General features: G+C 37.2%; 1 protein-coding gene across 6 annotated transcripts in view; it reads left to right on the top strand.

Moving 5' to 3' along the window:
• Nucleotides 1-14,816: 14,816 nt before the first annotated feature.
• LOC132287204 (uncharacterized) overlaps nucleotides 14,817-20,578 on the top strand; it is a 33,867-nt gene continuing 28,105 nt past the window's right edge. For 5 of the 6 annotated variants that reach the window (XR_009472945.1, XM_059789738.1, XM_059789739.1 and 2 more), the window contains exons 1-3: nucleotides 14,822-15,003; nucleotides 16,249-16,553; nucleotides 20,417-20,488. Coding sequence is in view for 5 of the 6 variants with exons in the window: in XM_059789738.1 (XP_059645721.1) it covers nucleotides 16,278-16,553; nucleotides 20,417-20,488 (348 nt within the window). In the remaining variant the exon portion in view is untranslated. Of the gene's footprint in view, nucleotides 15,004-16,248; nucleotides 16,554-19,798; nucleotides 20,044-20,416; nucleotides 20,489-20,578 lie in introns of those variants that run through there. The other variant, XM_059789742.1, reaches the window with a different exon arrangement.

Here is a 20,578-nt window from a genome sequence, read left to right on the forward strand (position 1 = left end):
TAATTTGTTATGATAAACACAACGAACCCAAATTGAATCAAGAATCATGACAGAAAAGTAAACACACCACACAAAGATTTGTACGTAGTTTGGCAACAGCCTACGTCCACGGTCGGGATCCGACGAAAGTTTTCACTATATGTAAAATCGAAGATTAGCGCCTCACTCTGTTTCTATACGAATTTCAGAGTTTCTCTCCCTCAATCTCTTAAAGTGCCCGGTATTATAAGGGTTTGGGCTGAATGAATCCCGTAATCCTCATCCCTATATTATAAGGGACTTACTGTACTAAGAGAACATCTTGCCCACCTATTGAAGTGGGTCGGCACCCGCTTGCTACTAAGCTAGCTTTCCACATACTACTTTAGTTGATGCCTGAATGTGAGAACATGCAATGCTATGTTGCTGCCGCACTTTGCCGCATGACAGCTGTAATACCCCTAATTTGAAAAGGATAGTCCTGGTATTTACTTTATTGTTTAAATTGCATTTTTAATTGCTGAAGTGCTTGTGTGTTAATTTGATTGATTTAATTATTATGTTAATTGACTTTTGTTTTGTTTTAATTGATTATTTGATTAATTGTTTTATTAGTTGTTTTAATTATTGGTTTAATTGTATTAATTACAAACTTATTGTTTTCATGTGAATTGTATTAATAAACTTGTTTAATTGAATTTAGTTAATTAAATTTAATTAGTTTCTATCTTAACGTGACTATATGGTAGGTTGCACACAGATAGTTATACATTAGGGTTATAGTTCACAGCCGACATTGAATATAACCTAGGTTGTTCTATGGGCCGAGTAAATCAGATTAGGGTTTAGTTGAGCCTAGGATTAGTGTGGCCTATAAATATTCACCTAAGATGTCTGCCTAGGGTTTTAGAGCAATACTACGACATAGTAAGGCTGAGAGAAGTTTTGGAGACAGCTGGGAAGGAAACAGAGAACAAACAAAGGATTCGCCGGGGAATTTAGACGGACGTCGGTGTAAGGCAAGTTCTATGCTTACTCTCTCCCTTAGGCTTCGTGTTCTTTGCATTCTTATTAGTTCTAGGATTAATGGAACGATAAAAAGATTATTTGTTCGTGTTAAATATTGAATTTTATATCGGTATGTTTGTATGTCTGCAAACTCTTAGAATGATGATATTTGTTTGCTTAATTCTCTGTTGAAACCTATGTATGGAATGTATTAAAGACTTAAACATGGACTGAGAACCTACTGGGGTTGGGTTACAACTTCTGGGAACCATAGCATAGGGTAGAGAAGTTGTAGAAGACGTCGGAAGAAGAGGGAAGAAGAAGAGACGAGGCAGAGCGGGAGAGAGCCGGCTCCCTTGTGATGAGAGGCGGCTCCCAAGGTGTGGGAGCCGGCTCCAAGGGCAAAGGAGCCGGCTCCATACTTGTTGGAGCTGGCTTTTGCTCCATTTTTCTTTTTATTTCGTTTTCCAGTTAGTTTTTCATGCAGTGGATTGATTTCTGGAATTTTCGGATGAGTTTAGGACTAAATGTGGAAGGTTTAAACGAGGCTCATGTCTGTATTAAGGTTCCAGGAGGTGTGTTAATAAACTAATTACCTAGGTAGCTTGGACAGTAAGTGGTTTAAACAAATTAATACACGGTTTAGAGCTAGAAGATGTAAATTGCTAAATCTGTTATGTTAGCAATTTTTCTAAGACGAGTAATTTAATTGAAACGTGGTTCACCATATACCATAAGTATGTATCTGTATTATACATGTGTAGGACGTGTTAGTGTTGAATGATATTAAGTTTTAAACTTATCATTAACTGGATTTTGTGAAACAACCTAAACTAAGCATGTCTATATACATACTGTGATTCTGTTTTGATGCTTGCACTATTACTGTTAGTATCAATTGTTGGAGGTATAGACTTTGTTGATATTTATTCTAAATGCCTGTGATATCAACTGTTGGATGTAAATGATATTCTGAATTAATCTTATCATTATATCAGATCTTATGGAACAACCTAAACTGAGCATGTTTACGTATATAGTTTAACTATGCTTATTGATGCTTACCTGATGACTGTTAGTATCAGTGACGGATATATGGATTTAGTTGATATTTACCTTAAGTGTCTGTGTTATCAACTGCTGGATGGTTGGATAGTATACACCGGTATGGGACGGTGGTATACTAGGGACGATTTGGTTTCAAAATACCAAAACCTACCTACTTGGGATTAAGAATTGGATTAACTAAAAGTTAAGTCCTATTGATTGTAGTGTCATGGCAATGACCAGTTGAGCAGCACTATTAGGATACATGATGGATTTTAAATATATTGTTATGGTACCTCGATATGAGCTTGAGTCTCAAGATCGACGGTTAGGGAGCGTATATGCATTGGGATGCATAGCTGGATACGATGGTTGGAGGTGTACCCTGTTTAGGCTTAGGTACACATGCCCACTTTGTGTGCGTTTTAGCATGTTACCTTTATTCAGGTTGAGATCGGCCTGTAGTCCAGTGAGAGTCCTTTAGTGTGACTATATATATATTTACGGACTATTAGCTATTGTTGAATTGTTTAGGATGTACATGCGTATCTGGCCTCTGTTTGGATTGTAAAAGTATAAAACTTGCGCGTGGGCCTGACCCACTTCTATTTTCAGGTACACGACAGTTCCAGACTTAAACGTATTCGTGCTGAGCAGAGATTTCTACTCACTCTACCGACAACGTAGGACTTATCTCCATAGCTTATATCAGGATGTTCTTTCAGTTGTTTTATTTCAGTTTGGATTTTTTAGGGGTCCACTAGAGATGGATTCCCGAGTTGTTTAATCTATTGGAGGTTTCGGATTATGGGGATTTAAGTATTTATTGTTAAAGGATTTATTTTAGTTTCTTCCAGCTATTATTTATTTATTTCTTATTTCACTTTGTATTCCGTATTCGTTTAAAATATTAATTGTCTGATATCCCTCGGGTTTGGGCCTAGGCCTGATCAACCCGTGTCTCGGATCCGAGGGGTATCACAGTTGGTATCAGAGCACTCCAGGTTCAAGTGTCTCTAGGATGTTTCGTAATAAGACTTTCGCGTACCGTTTTCTTTTGATTAGAGCTTAAGTTTAGGATTTATTGTATTCCTTACGGTTCGTTTAGAAATGGTACTGATGTCTGTCTTTCCGTGTTAACAGATGGTTAACGCTAGAAATGGACAGAGCATGCAAGGAACCAGGAAGGAAAGGAGAGCGGCTCATAGGCAACAATATCTCCTACGGCGTCAGCAAATGGAGGAAGAGCAGCAAAGACTTAGGTTTTAGGATGATGATGGTCAGTTTCAGGAGACAGTTCAACAGACTCGGGATCAGGGAGGAGATCTAGAGTATCCTCCTCATATCAACGACCTCATTGCTCGGGCTATAGAATCTAGGGTAACAGCTGCACTTCGGAATCGGCCTCAGGTACAACCGGCACCGCTATCGGCATCGGTTGTTCAGACTGATACTTGGGAGAAGGCCAGGAGTTCTTTCACAAAGGGGAGCCCACCTAAGTTCATAGGTTCCACTGATGCGAGAGCAGCTTACCAGTGGAAACAGGACATTGAGCGACATCTTCGCTTGGTTCAGTGCACGGAGGTTCAGAAGCAGATGCTTGTTACCTTCAAACTAGTTGGGGATGCCATACAGTGGTGGGAGTTAGTTACTACCACAGAGGAGAGGATGGCATTGACATATGATGAGTTTAGTGCACGCTTTGAAGAAAAGTACTTCCCTTATGCAATCAGGGCAGCCATGAAGACTGAGTTTCTTAATCTGCAGTAGGGGAACATGACAGTAGCAAAGTATGAGCAACAGTTCACACGCTTGTCTCTCTTTGCATCGGAGGAGGTGGATACAGAAGAGAAGAAACGCTACAGTTTCGTCAAATGACTAATGTGGTCTATCAAGAGAGCTATAACAGGTAGTCCAGCCTATACTACATATGCTCAGGTGGTAGACGCTACTCTACAATAATATTAGTTGGACTTCAAACAGGTCAAAGGTGAGAAGCGGGGTGACAGAGATTCTGTTAACCAGTCAGCTGAGGAAGGGAATGGGAATGGACACCGACCGAATGACAAGGGTAAGTTCCAGGGATAACAGCTTTGGAAGAAGCACGAGGGTGGTTCAGATGCTCCCAGAGAGGTGGCACCTATTCAGCGACAGCAGAATGGGGGACCACAGGCAGGACAGGGTCAACCACAAGCTAACCAACAGAGGAGGCCGTTTGATACTTTCCAGGGTAGTTGCTACACTTGTGGAGAGTATGGTTATACTTCCAGGCAGTGTCCTAGAGCAAGACAGGAACAGGGTCAGCATGTGCAACAGGGGCAGAGGGCGCCAGTGCCTTTACCAGCTCCACAGGTTCCACGGATTCAGGGACAGACATATCCAACTTTACCGGCACCGCCGTAGCCTCAAGGATAGGCACCGCAGCAGTTACATTATGGCAGGGTGTACAATCCCATGCCACAGGATATGCAGGCACCTTAGGCTGTTAAGGGTAAGTTTCCTATTTATGGTTTACTTGGACGTGTTTTGTTTGATACGGGTGCTACACACTCATTTGTAGTTAGGACTTTTGTTGCTTTGTCTGGGATGACGACTCGGGTATGCAGTAGACCACAGGGTATTTCTACACTGTTAGGCGATAAAACCATTTTTCATGAAAGTGATGGGCCTGTGACACTAAATATTGGCAGACTCAGATTTCTAGCCAATCTATTGGTCCTGAACATGCACACTTATGATGTGATACTTGGGATGGATTGGTTATCTCACTACCATGCCCAAGTTAATTGTTTTGATAGGTCTATTGTGTTTACCATACCTGGTCAGGACATGTATGTCGTCGCTATGCCACGTTCTAGTAGGGTCATTAGCACCTATTTGTTCCGTGTGAAGAAGGAAACAGATGAGGGGATTACTGTGTCATTGGATAACATACAGATTGTACAGGATTTCCCGGATGTATTTCAGGAGATTCTAGGGTTGCCGCCTAGTCGCGAGATCGATTTTGTGATTAACTTAGCTCCAGGCACTACGCCTATTGCTAGGGCACCGTATAAGATGGCACCGATGGAGATGCGCGAGCTGAGGGATCAGATTCAACAATTACTCAGCCAGGGTTTCATTCGCAAGAGTACTTCACCCTGGGGAGCACCGATTTTTTTTGTGAAGAAGAATGATGGTTTGTTCCGCCTGTGTATAGATTACAGTGAGTTAAACAAGGTTACTATTCGTAACAAGTATCCGTTACCCAGGATTGATGATCTTTTTGATCAGTTGAAGGAAGCTACGTACTTCTCTAAGATTGATCTACAGTCTGGATATCATCAACTTCGGGTTCGGGAGTAGGATGTTCCGAGAACAGTGTTTCTCACTAGATATGGGTCTTATGAGTTTCGGGTGATGCCGTTTGGGTTGATTAATGCAACAGCGATTTTCATGGATTTAATGAACAGAGTCTTTAGGGCTTACTTGGATCAATTTGTCATTGTCTTCATAAATGACATTTTGATTTACTCGAGGTCAGAGGACGATCATGTTAGACATCTTCGGATAGTCTTGCAGACGCTTCGTGAGCACCAGTTGTATGCCAAGTTCGAGAAATGTGAATTTTGGCAGCGGGAGGTGAAATTTCTGTGTCACGTGGTGTCAGAAAGGGGAATAGCGGTGGATCTGACTAAGGTTTCAGCGGTGGTTGAGTGGGGATAGCCTACTTCACTTACTTAGATTCGAAGTTTCTAGGTTTGGCAGGGTATTACAGGAGATTCATCCAGGGATTCTTAAAGATAGTAGGACCACTCGCTCATCTGACTAAGGAGGGTGTACAGTTCGTATGGGATGAACATTGTCAGAGAGCTTTTGATGAGCTGAAGACTAAGTTAACTTCTGCACCGGTTTTGTCTACCCCACAGAGTGGGATAGAGTATCTGGTCTACACGGATGCTTCATTGCAGGGTCTTGGGTGTGTTCTGATGCAGGAGGAGCGACCGATTTCGTATGGATATCGGAAGCTTAAGCCTCATAAGCTTAATTATCCAACACATGATTTGGAGTTGACAGCTGTGGTCTTTACCTTACGTATTTGGAGGCATTATCTGTTGGGTGAATCCTTCAGGTTGTTTAGCGATCACAAGAGTCTGCAGTACTTGTTCACTCAGCGGGAGCTGAATATGAGACAACGCAAATGGTTGGAGTTTGTAAAAGACTATCACTTTTCTATACAGTATCATCCAAAGAAAGCGAATATGGTGGCGGATGCACTCAATCGCCGACCTGTCGGTAGTCTTTCTGCTCTATTCACTTCTGAGTGGAATGTTTTAAAGACAGTATATGAGTTGTTAGATGCTTTCATGGCTTGTATGGTAGTTACACCTTCTATCATTCATAAGGTATTAAAGGCACAACTCACGAATCAGCAGTGCATTGATAAAGTGGTAGAGATAGCTTCCGGGGAGGTTCCATTTTATTACGTTGGGGCTGATGGAGATTTGAGGTACAAGGGACGATTAGTGGTACCATCTGCTGATGATTTGAGGAAGGATGTGATGACTGAGACTCACCACTTTGAGTGTTCTGTTCATCCAGGAGGCGACAAGATGTATCAGGATATGAAGCAGCAGTTTTGGTGGGCCGGTATGAAGAAGGACATTGCTCTTTTTGTTTCTCGGTGTAGTACTTGTCAGATGGTCAAAATTGATCATCAGAGGCCGCCAGGAGCTCTACAGCCACTGCTGATACCGGAGTGGAAATGGGAAAGCATGTCTATAGATTTTGTGGAGGGAATGCCAAACTCTTTCAAGGATCACAACTCTATTTGGGTTATCGTGGACAGATTGACAAAATCAGCTCATTTCTTGCCTATTCACACTGACTTCACTTCGGAGCAATTGGCGAGACTTACATTTTAGAGATTGTAAAGTTGCATGGCATTTTATTGTCTATTATATCGGACAGGGATTTGAGCTTTGTATCAGGATTTTTGAAGAGTTTTCAGCAGGCTTTGGGTACAGAATTACACATTAGTATTGCTTATCATCCTCAGACTGATGGACAGACTAAGAGGGTGAATCAGATCATGGAGGATATGCTTTGGTCGTGTGTTCTTGATTTCAAGGGCCACTGGGAAGATTACTTACCGCTTGTGGAGTTTGCTTATAACAATAGTTTTCAGCAGACTATTGGAATGGCACCATTTGAGGCGTTATATGGCCGACCATGTCGATCGCCTGTTTATTGAATGGAGGTTGGCAAAAGCCGATTCTTGGGTCCTGAGTTCATCAAGGATACTTTTGAGAAGATCACTCTTATTCGGGATCGTATGCGTACTGCCCAAAGTAGGTAGAAGAGCTATGTTGATCGTCACACTCGTGCTTTAGACTTTCAGGTTGGGGATCAGGTTCTACTCAAAGTGTCTCCTATGAAAGGAGTCATGTGCTTTGGGAAGAAAGGGAAGTTATCACCGCGATTTATCGGTCCATTTATGATTACGGATCGAGTTGGAGCTGTTGCTTATCAGTTGGCACTTTCGGATAATTTGGATCACGTACACAAAGTATTTCATGTTTCCATGTTGCAGAAATTTCTGCAAGATAAGGATCGGTATCAGCATATCGATGTTGGGGAGATTGAGTTGCAACTGGATGCAACTTATTTAGAGCCACCGTGTCGTATTGTCAACCGACGGGATCAGATTCTTCGTAATAAAGTTATCCCTTTAGTTCGTGTCCAGTGGAGTCATCACAATGAGGCTGAGTCAACTTGGGAACGGGAGGACGCAATTCGCTCGCAATTTCCGAAAATTTTGGAAGAAGCTAAGAGCAAATTCCAAGGACGGAATTCCTTTTGTTAGGGGAAGAATGTAATACCCCTAATTTCAAAAGAATAGTCCTGATATTTACTTTATTGTTTACATTGCATTTTTAATTGCTGAAGTGCTTATGTGTTGTGATACCCCTCGGATCCGAGACACGGGTTGGTCAGACCCAGGCCCAAACCCGAGGGAATATCAAATAATTAATATTTTATAATGAACACGGAATACAAAATAAATTAAGAAATGAAATTAAAGCTGGAAGGAATACAAATAGATTCCGCAAAATATTATAATTATTAAAATCCATCAAACCCAAACTCTAAAACTCCATCAGTTTACAACTTGGGAATCCATCTCTAGTGGACCCCTATTAAACATCCAAACGGAAGATAGAACAAATGTAATAAACGTCCAGAAATAAAACTATAGAGAGAGCCCTACATCGTCGGAAGAGTGAATAGAGACCTCTGCTCAGCACGAATATATCTAAGCCTGGAACTGTCGTGTACCTGAAAAATAGAAGTGGGTCAGGCCCACGCGCAAGTTCTATACTACTACAATCCAAACAGAGGCCCGATACGCATGTACATCCTAAACAATTCAACAATAGCTAATAGTCCGTAAATATATATATAGTCACACTAAAAGACTCTCACTGGACTACAGGCCGGTCTCAACCTGAATAGAGGTAACATGCTAAAACGCACACGAAGTGGGCATATGTACCTATACCTAAACAGGGTACACCTCCAACCATCGTAGCCAGCTACACATCCCGATGCATATACGCTCCCTAACCATCGGTCCTGAGGCTCAAGCTCATACCGAGGCACCATAACAGTACATATATAAAATCCATCCAAAATCCCTAGTATTGCCGCTCAACAAGTAGTTGCCATGACAATACAAATCCACGAGACTTAACTTTTAGTTAATCCCATCCTTATTCCAAGTAGGTGGGTAATGGTATTGTTTTAAAAACCAAACCCATCCTTAGTATGCCACCGTCCCATACCGGTGCCTACTTTCCAATCCTCCAGTAGTCAATAATACCAATAAATCAAGTATATATCAACTAAATTCCAACATCCAACATTCAATATTAGCAGTGATAAAATAAGCATTGATAAACAGGGTCACAACAACAACATATACATGCCCAATTTAAGTTGTTCCCTTTAGTCTGATATAAAGACAGAATTAATTAAAACTTCCATTTAACACCTTACAAATGACATACAAATATGTAGGGTATGTATCACAAAATCCTAACCTCCACAGTTGATACTAACTATGATAATGTAAGTATCAAAACAATATTCACAGTATGTATGTAGACATGCTCAAATTATAGTGTTCCACAAAACTGATCTAGTGTTAAACTCAAATCCTCCTAGTATTTAAGTTCCAACAGTTGCTATTACAGAAGTTAAGATAGCTATCATCTAGACCCATCCTTCCAATAATTTATACTAGCAGTGGTAAGGAAAAACGTGAACCACAGAACCACAATGCCTCTACAAACATGCTTAGTCTAGGTTGAACAAGCATACAACACTACTGTAACTACCAGTTTCATAACAAAATAGATATCATTTTAGTTTGGTTTAATCTTCATTAATCCTGGAATCATTTAAGAGTGCAAAGAGTATGAAGCCTAAGGGAAAGAGTAAGGATAGAATCTTGCCTCAGAAACTTTTGTTCAAAGTTTCAACGTCGTCTTCTTAAAAAATCCCGGCGAGTTCCAAAACCTGGTTAATGTTCATGGGTACGAAATACTATTCCCGAACTCAAAATCTGATCTCCACCGTTCAGATTGTGCAACACTGAGTCATGAACCTATTTTCCAAATTTCAGCTCGATCGGACCACGGACGAAGCGGGATCGGATGTTTAATGAAATCTGGGCAGAATAGAAAAAAAACCTGTGCGACCCGGTTACTGTTCACGAGTACGAATCACTGTTCCCGAGGTCAAACTCTAATCTCCACCGTTCAGATTGTGCGTCACTGAGTCGTGAACCTCTCCTCCAAATTTCAGCTCGATCGGACTACGGAAGAAGCAGGATCGGATGTTTGATGAAATCTGGGCAGAATGGAAAAAACATGTGCGACCCGGTTATTGTTCACGAGTACGAATCACTGTTCCCGAGGTCAAACTCTGATCTGCACTGTTCAGATTGTGCGTCACTGAGTCGTGAACCTCTCCTCCAAAATTCAGCTCGATCGGACCACGGACGAAGCAGGATCGGAGCTTTGATCAAACCTTGGCAGAATGTGAAAAACTGCGTTTTTCCTTCTCCACTTCCACAAAACGTGTGCTTTGTTTAAAAAAAACCCTACACAGATCTACCTTATACTTATAGAGTTTTCCTAAACCCTAGGTTCATTTAAGTCCAACTCACAATCCTAACCGGCCCATCCAATTAACGTAGAAACCTACGACGGCTATAATATAAAACCCTAATTTATACTGTAATTAAAACCCTAGTTAGATGTATTTACCTATTTACCCTATTTACCATTAAATACTTAACAAATAATCTAATTGAACAAAATAATAATTAGTAAACCCAATTAAACCAAATAAGACACACATAAAATAAGACACACATAGAATAATTAAACCAATTACACTTAAACCATTAATGCCAATTAAATAATTAAAATACTAACAAGTAATTCCAATCAAATAACTAAACCAATTACACTTAAACCATTAATGCCAATTAAATAATTAAAACACTAACAAGTAATTCCAATCAAATACTAAAAATAAATATCATTTAAATAAATTAAATCACCACAAAAGAAAACAATTAAGCACCTAATAAATAAAAATAATAATGACACATAATCAAATAAAATGCACTTAAATAATAAATTAAATACCATTAAATACCAGGAATATCCTTTTTAAAATTAGGGGTATTATATGTGTTAATTTGATTGATTTAATTGTTATGTTAATTGACTTTTGTTTTGTTTTAATTGATTATTTGATTAATTGTTTTATTAGTTGTTTTAATTATTGGTTTAATTGTATTAATTACAAACTTATTGTTTTCATGTGAATTGTATTAATAAACTTGTTTAATTGAATTTAGTTAATTAAATTTAATTAGTTTCTATTTTAACGTGACTTTATGGTAGGTTGCACACAGATAGTTCTACATTAGGTTTATAGTTCACAGCCGACATTAAATATAACCTAGGTTGTTCTATGGGCCGAGTAAATCAGATTAGGGTTTAGTTGAGCCTAGGATTAGTGTGGCATATAAATATTCACCTAAGATGTCTGCCTAGGGTTTTAGAGCAATACTACGACATAGTAAGGCTGAGAGAAGTTTTGGAGACAGCTGGGAAGGAAATAGAGAACAAACAAAGGATTCGCCGGGGAATTTAGACGGACGTCGGTGTAAGGCAAGTTCCATCCTTACTCTCTCCCTTAGGTTTTGTGTTCTTTGCATTCTTAACAGTTCTAGGATTAATGGAATGATAAAAAGATTATTTGTTCCTGTTAAATATTGAATTTTATATCGGTATATTTGAATGTCTGCAAACTGTTAGAACGATGATATTTGCTTGCTTAATTCTCTGTTTAAACCTATGTATGGAATGCATTAAAGACTTAAACATGGAACGGGAACCTACTGGGGTTGGGTTACAACTTCTGGGAACCATAGCATAGGGTAGAGAAGTTGCAGAAGACGTCGGAAGAAGAGGGAAGAAGAAAAGACGAGGCAGAGAGGGAGAGAGTCGGCTCTCCCTTGGAGAGAGCCGGCTCCCTTGTGATGGGAGGCAACTCCCAAGGTGTGGGAGCCGGCTCCAAGGGCAAAGGAGCGTGTTCCACACTTGTTGGAGCTGGCTCTTGCTCCATTTTTCTTTTTATTTCGTTTTCCAGTCAGTTTTTCATGCAGCGGATTGATTTCTGGAATTTTCGGATGAGTTTAGGACTGAATGTGGAAGGTTTAAACGAGGCTCATGTCTGTATTAAGGTTCCAGGAGGTGTGTTAATAAACTAATTACCTAGGTAGCTTGGACAGTAAGTGGTTTAAACAAATTAATACACGGCTTAGAGCTAGAAGATGTAAATTGCTAAATCTGTTATGTTAGCAATTTTTCTGAGACGAGTAATTTAATTGAAACGTGGTTCACCATATACCATGAGTATGTATCTGAATTATACATGTGTAGGATGTGTTAGTGTTGAATGATATTAAGTTTTAAACTTATCATTAACTAGATTTTGTGAAACAACTTAAACTAAGCATGTCTATATACATACTGTGATTCTATTTTGATGCTTGCACTATTACTGTTAGTATCAATTGTTGGAGGTATGGACTTTGTTGATATTTATTCTAAATGCCTATGATATCAACTGTTGGATGTAAATGATATTCTGAATTAGTCTTATCATTATATTAGATCTTATGGAACAACCTAAACTGACCATGTTTACGTATATAATTTAACTATGCTTATTGATGCTTACCTGATGACTGTTAGTATCAGTGACGGATATATGGATTTAGTTGATATTTACCTTAAGTGTCAGTGTTATCAACTGCTGGATGGTTGGATAGTATACACCGGTATGGGACGGTGGTATACTAGGGACGGTTTGGTTTCAAAATACCAAAACCTACTTACTCGGGATTAAGAATTGGATTAACTAAAAGTTAAGTCCTATTGATTGTAGTGTCATGGCAACGACCAGTTGAGCGACACTACTAGGATACATGATGGATTTTAAATATATTGTTATGGTACCTCGATATGAGCTTGAGTCTCAAGATCAACGGTTAGGGAGCGTATATGCATTGGGATGCATAGCTGGATACGATGGTTGGAGGTGTACCCTGTTTAGGATTAGGTATACATGCCCACTTTATGTGCGTTTTAGCATGTTGCCTCTATTCAGGTTGAGATCGGCCTATAGTCCAGTGAGAGTCCTTTTGTGTGACTATATATATATTTACGGACTATTTGTTGAATTGTTTAGGATGTACACGCGTATCGGGCATCTGTTTGGATTGTAGAAGTATAGAACTTGCGCATGGGCCTGACCCATTTCTATTTTCAGGTACACGACAGTTCCAGACTTAGACGTATTCGTGCTGAGCAGAGGTTTCTATTCACTCTACCGACGACGTAGGACTTTTCTCCATAGCTTATATCAGGATGTTCTATCAGTTGTTTTATTTTAGTTTGGATTTTTTAGGGGTTAACTAGAGATGGATTCCCGAGTTGTTTAATCTATTGGAGGTTTTGGATTATGGGGATTTAAGTATTTATTGTTAAAGGATTTATTTTAGTTTCTTCCAGCTATTATTTATTTATTTCTTATTTCACTTTGTATTCCGTGTTCGTTGAAAATATTAATTGTCTAATATCCCTTGGGTTTGGGCCTGGGCTTGATCAACCCGTGTCTCGAATCTGAGGGGTATCACAGCAGCCTCTTTCTGCTGGGAGGGTTTGAAGCTAAGACGTCTGGTATCATAGTGAAAGGCTCTAACCATGTGGGCTAGATGAGTCCTTGTGTATTCATTTAGCAAATAATATATATATAAATATATATTGTTTCTACTGATTGACCCAGTAAATAAATATGTCAAGATGAAGAATAACTCAAGATATAAATATTTATATTCTCTACGTTCGATATGCAAACAAGAGAATTGGGGTAACTGACAAGGAGTCTTCACCCAGGAAGTTTGACCGTCACACAAGTTTATAATTCAGGATAAACTCCAGTATCTCAAATAAAGATAAGAATAAGTTCCCTTCCGTGTTGGAGAAATAAGAGGTATAACAATCCTGTTTTGATGCAACTTAACACCCTTATAAAGAGGGCGTTCGGGTTAACAGAAAAGGTACGACACAAATCCCTAAGAAAGTCCTTTCACCTTCTTTCCACCCTCCTGATCTAGCACTAACTTGATCGTCGGAGGCTCCTAAGTCGATACCACACCGGTACCCCTCGATCACATTTCTCTTCCCTTTTAGGTACAACGTCGTTTCGGGTCGCTATGGAACTTTGCATCATCAGTTCTATTTAGAAGGAAAAGTATAATTAGAGAGTGAAAGTAATAAAAAGTGGAATAAAAGAAAGAAAAATAAATTATTTATTTCTTTATTTGATGTATTTGATTAGAATTAAAAATTATTAAGTTGTAGTGAATTTGCATTTAATTATTTGGATAGTTTGAAAGGTAAGAAAATATATATAAAAAATCACTATCACCTAAATTGCCCTTATTTATCAATTTGTTTTGTATCAATATTTTTTTATTTTTCTTTTTTAAAATAAAAGAAATGTAAAAGAAAAAAAAGTAAATAACTTTTTAGGACATTCTCCAATATAAATTTATTATATTTAAATATATATATATATATTTTTAAAAAATGCCTAAATCCAATTTATATAGGAGAGATAACAGTATCACGCCCAAATTTTTCGAACGAAGGTCAAGGGTTCGAGCCTCAGTGGAGGCATGTGTGTGTGAATACAAATTAAGAAAAAAAAAATCCAATTTATATAAGAGAGATAGACATAAGAGGGACGGTTGTAAATTCAATGATGAAATATAATTTTTTCAAAAGTATAAAATTTTCTTATGCTTTTTGCAAATACAATTTTTATCATAGCTAAGTGGTTATGAAAAACTATTCTTTTGTTTTTTTTTTTTTTTTAATTCTTATCATACTATTCAAACATTTTATTTTCAATTTTTTTTGCTCACTTTTCAAAAATTTTTTTTTTGTTTTTTTTTTATATTTTTAACAAAACTACACTGTCTGGATAACCCAGTCCACTAATTTAATACCTAATAATGAAGAAAAAAAAAAAATTTAATGATAATAAATAAATAAATAAAAGTAAAGGAGCACGTGACTCGTATTGACTTCCGAACAACGGAGAAGTTAATGTAAACGGACGTTACCGAGCCTAAAACAGGTTTGACTACACCGAACCTCAAAATCAGACATACCTTATCTCCATGTCTCTATATCTATATCTACAATATGTACTAGATATCGAACTGTCTATCAATAAATATATACACAAACCTCAATTTTGTCATCAATTCCAAAGAAGACTTCACGACTTTTCTGAAGACTCATTCAAAAGCGCGATTAGAGACTGCATTTTCAGGTTCTTTCAATTTGATTTTCATACATGTTATACTTTGAATCTGTTCTTGTAGTACTAGATTTTGGCTTGAAATCTCGGTCTGCTCGTGGATTTCGAAGGTTTCGATATCGTTCATTGAAAATCTAATGGTCAACATTTTGGTCTGAACTGTTTTTCTCATCTCCACCAGAAAAGGGATACTTTTCAAGCTCTGGAATAGATTTTGGTGGCTTTTTCCCTGAAAATTTCTGATTCCTATGTTTCGCGTCTGTTTGGTTGCTCAGAAAAAAGCAGAGGAAAACAGAGGAGAAAAAAAAAAAATTTGACCTGTATTTTTTGTTGTTTTGTTCGTAACTGTAATTCCCCCAATTTTCTTAGCAATTAAAGAAAGTAAACGGAAATAGAGAAATTATAATAGGATATTTAACATCACCCTTGATAAGATCCCGATTCTTCAATCTGCAAATCAGTGGTACATTGAGTGCAGTTTAGCTGCTAAGAGAAGATGAGTGAAAAGAAGAAATTAATGGGTACCAAAATCCTTTTTGTTCAGTTTTCAGTTTTTTTTTTTTGACTAGTGTTCAGTTTTCTGTTTTATGAGAATTCAAAATCAGAGAACTGTACAAAAATTTGTTTGGTTGAAATTAATGGTTAACAAAATCCTTTTGGTTCAGTTTTCTAGAATTCAAAATAAGAAAACTGTATAAAAATATGTTTGATTAGTTTATGAAAACCCAAAGAACTATCTTTTATCTTTTACAGTTATCTGAAAACAGTTTATGTTTTCTGAATTATTGAGAACTGTTTTTAGATTATTGAACCAAACAGGCCCGTAATTATCAGTCTGAGTCTATGATTATTCCGCATATTGTAAGCAACTGTATGTCATCTTCCTTAAACCAGAAGGACCAAAATAATAGAACACAAAAGATTTAAAGTTTACATATTTCTTTTGATTGTCAGTTTCTTCAGAAAATAAATGACTCTACTTATTTTTGAATCCCTTTCTTTTTGAATGTGCTTAAAGTAAAATTGTCCATCTTGTATGTTATCTTAAAATGTTGTTCATGTCCATGAGATTTAAAGTTTACATTCTTTCTTTTGATTGTCAGTTTCTTAAGAAAACAAACGAGTCTACTTATTTTTTTTATCCCTTTCTTTTTGAATGTGATTAAAGTAAAATTGTCCATCTTGTATGTTATCTTAAAATGCTCATGAATAGTCGAATCTTTTGGTTTTTAACTGGGTAATGAATGATATTTGCAGTGAATCAGGAACATTTTCCAAGGATAATAATGGCGGACCACCTTGTTTTGTGTGTCGATCGTCTTATCACACCTGAATCATTGCAATCACTGCAAGGGGCTGAGGTCACTGGATCGTCTGGAATGGGTTCTTGCACTCACATGGCTGATCCGTCCACTTCTGGCAATGCCATTAAGGAGGTGAGGGAACATGATGTAGCTGACGAAGAGGAACCACTAATTGAGTCAGTGGAATGCCGCATTTGCCAGGATGAGGACAGCATGAGAAACATGGAGATCCCTTGTGCTTGTAGTGGCAGCTTGAAGGTATCTTCTCAACAAGTTTTTTGATGTCAATTTTGTGGGTTCAGTCACTTCTTTTCATGAAAAAAATTTCTTTTTTTGATAGTATATCACTTCATGTATTTATATATATATATATGGACTGTATGTATGTGTATGTATATGACTCTTTTTATGTTCTTAACTTATATAAATTTTGCTTCCATCTGATTTTGTATTTCTTAACTTTCACAGTTGTACTTTTTGTGAACTTTTTCTTTGGGCATGAGTGACTGTTAACTCATTTGTTTGAGAAAATGATGATAGGTCCTTCTCTTTGAGTCATAAGGGGTTTGAATGCATATTCAAATGCTTGTATAATTTTACGTTTCTGTTTGGTATTTTTGGTTTATTGGCCTCAGTCTCAGTGATCTCAAGCACACGTCAGCTAAAGAATCATGTGGTGAGGAATCTTTCTTTGGTTCCTAGGGGAGTCTAGATGATCAGGGCAAGTGGCACCTAAGGTGCACCAAAGAGGCAAACACCAATGGTTGCACCTAAGGTTCACCAAAAGCCAATTTCATATTCTTTGCACTTCAAAGATTTGATAATTTATTTATGTAGTGTAATATAGCTTCTTCGTTGTATTGTATCAGTATTCCAGTTAATCATAGTACCTGGATGAACTGTGGGAACATTTAACTTAAGTTGATCAATGAACTCCAACCTAAGGAGGAACAAAATCAGGTTACTGATGTATAGGTATCGGGGAGGAAGAGAAAATGGTTCATTTCTATGAATTATTTATTTAGATTCTTATATTGCTTAAATTTTTTTATTTATAAAAATACCAGAAATATTTATCCAATACAAAGTTATTTAGGCCTTATATCATATTTAATAAAAATAAAGACAATTTAGATATACTGTTATATTTTGTTGTAACTTTCATGCTATCCAAAGCATGACATGGTAAATTTTCACAACTCGCTTGAAATATTTTAATGCTAACCAACTTCATGTTAGAAAATTGATTTTCCTTTCACTTCACTTTCACTTTCACTTTCCATTATTAATTTCCATCTAAATAAACGGACCCTAAATGTCTGTAGCAGAACATACACAGATTGAAATTTTGTAATGGAAGCTTATTCTTGATGCACGACTTGTAAATAGTTATATTTGACCTTATAACATATGTTATTTGCACTATGCTGTAAGCTGTTAGGTTTCTTCAAACATTGCACTGTCCACGTCCTTGCACTTTTTTCTGGATACAAGCACATTTGCATGTATATTCTGATTCTCTGAATTATGTTTATGGATGTCTATTAGTTATAAAAAGCTTCTTTCAAGTACCTCATGAAATGGAGCGAGTCCATGTAAATCTGAGTTAAGGTCCATGTCTTTATTTCTGGGTTTGTATCTGAATCTGTCTCGGATCTTATGGACATAATCCATATCCAACCCATAAATTCCACTGATAATCTAAATAAATCCTTTAAAAATAGGACTCGGATTAGATCTAGGGTTAAAACCACTCCATTTCATACATATATACTCGAATCAGACTTGGGTCCAAGACGGATCTTACAAAGAACATCTATATCCAACCCATTTTGTCTTCGAATTCAAACTTATAGTACAAGTCTGATAAATGGATTTTGGACCGGTTTGGATCTCAGGTTAAAGTTATACCATAACCATTTTATGCCCTGCTTTGAGGTCACGGGGACGGAGCCTTGTGGCTTCTAGTGGGGTCAACTGATTCAACTAAAATTTGATAAAATAAAATAGGGGTCAAATCAACATAACAAGAAACTGTGGATATATATATATATATATTTGACTGCTCTGGAACCTTTTTAGGAAAATAAGGATGGGTCAATTTGTAATATTGAATGCAATGGGCAGATGTCATAGAGATAATAAAGTAGTTTTTTTCTTCTTGTTTTCTTTATTTATTTATTTTGGGCATGGTTAGAGGTTATAACATCCCCATCCAAAAACCACGTTGTGCCATGTTGTGAGTGATTGATAACACCCCCCCCCCCCCCCCCCCCTTCCCTCTATTGTAGATAGATTATGCACTACTTTGGATAATATAATTTTGGTTGAAAGGGTAGCTGGAAGGAATTAGATGTTTTCTCTGGGAAAAGGAAGGGATATTTGCATCTTTTGGTTATTGAGCAGAGTGAATAGACGAAGGAAGAAAAATGGTATTTCACGAGTTTGTTATTGTAATCTTAATAAATAGTTTTGCTTGAAGGGTGAAAGTGTAGACAATTAGTGAGGAACTCTTTTTCTCCTCACATGAATGTGGTGGCTGTGAATACATCAACTGGAGCCTAGCCAAGCTAGAAACTGCTCAGTCTTGCTCGTTCATTTTGTTGTACCAGGTCAGGCTTTTGACGAGCTTAAAAACCTGAGCTTGAGCTTGGTTCAACTTGCCTTTGGTGGCAAGCTAATTGGGCTTGGCCCTATACCCACGGAACATATTATTTTAATATATTTTAATTATATTTTAATACTTTGTTTATCAATAAATGGATATGAAACTTTTTAGAATTACAAAAACCTATTAGGCATGCCTTCATGAGTCCACTGAGCTGAGTCTACCGTTATTCAAGCTTAGTTCATTTAATAAACAACTCATAAAGGCTGTTCAAGCTTGGTTCATTTACTCGATGAATGGGCATGATATGTACCTTTTTAATGAGGCTAGCCTGGATTGTTCATCAGCAGATCAGTTTATTTGCAGTCCTACTCTTCTCCTCCCTTCCCTTTTCTGTTATACCAAACAATGAGAAGGTTATCAATTCCATCCATCTTCCTTCACCGTCTTTATTTCCTTTCACACTTCTCCAACCAAGCAAATTATATTATTATTATAATTATTATTATTTGGTTTTTATCTACTTACAGTTTGAAAGAAAGTGATTGTGTCTCTATTTTATAGAAGATGGATGCAATGATAATATGCCTAAAAAGTTGATTTTGTAAATATCATAGAATTAAATATATATATATATATATATATATATATATATAACAATATATATATATATATATATATATATATATATATATATATTGTTTTGCTGTTGAATTATCTCATGACTTAGCAGTGCCTTTAATCTTGATTTACCCTACTACATTGCTGCTTCTGATTTAGTTGTGGTTTTAATTTCCATTAGTTTAATTATTGGTCTGGACTAGATCATTATTCTTTTTGGAAGTGGTTTAGGTCATATACTTTTGACTTACGGACATAGAAATTTGTTATCCAGGATGCAGGATACGACAGCTCATTTGATTCGGACTTGCTGATAAGTTTAAACATGATTGTGTTGGTGTATGTATTAATCATGTGCACTTATGTATGCTCAGTTGTGTATATACATTATGAAGAACCACAGGGAATAGAATGACAATGGCAATGATGATTAGATATTAACTTCCATGTCCATGACGAGAATAGAGAATACCACTGTACTTCTGTCCATTTATATTTAAATAACTAATTACTTTTTCTGTAAGTATCCAAATCAATAAGCAAACGGGGTAGTTTTGACAGGTATCGGACATTATGAATTTCAAAAGAATTGCCCTGTATTTTATTTCTCTATACTGACTACTTTATGTTTGTATGCTGTCCTACCAAATGCCATTGTGTATCTCTTTTGTTCCTATGATTAATTAACTTATCACTTGCCTAGTCTTAAGGCGTGGGTCAATTCAAAGTATTCTATTTCTGGAGACATGTATTTTTGGGGATTTTTTCTCAATCAACTCTCGCCTTTCCAAACTCATTTTTGGGAGATTATGCGCTGTGTCTTTTACTTTTATGTCATTTTGAAATTATCCGCCATTTGTTGAATGAACAGCTGACACTTTATTTTATCCAGTCTGCTCATAGGAAATGTGTTCAGCGCTGGTGCAATGAGAAAGGAGATATAACTTGTGAGATCTGTCACCAGGTATGTCTGCTTCTTTGTTCGTGGCCTTTGTTTTCTATCTCTTTTGTCTAGTCAAACTGAATATATGATTTCTATACTTATATTTTGATG

Source organism: Cornus florida, unplaced genomic scaffold, assembly GCF_030987335.1.
Source record: "Cornus florida cultivar Cherokee Brave unplaced genomic scaffold, ASM3098733v1 CherokeeBrave_3.0.0_Hap2_Chr11, whole genome shotgun sequence".
NCBI lineage: Eukaryota > Viridiplantae > Streptophyta > Magnoliopsida > Cornales > Cornaceae > Cornus > Cornus florida.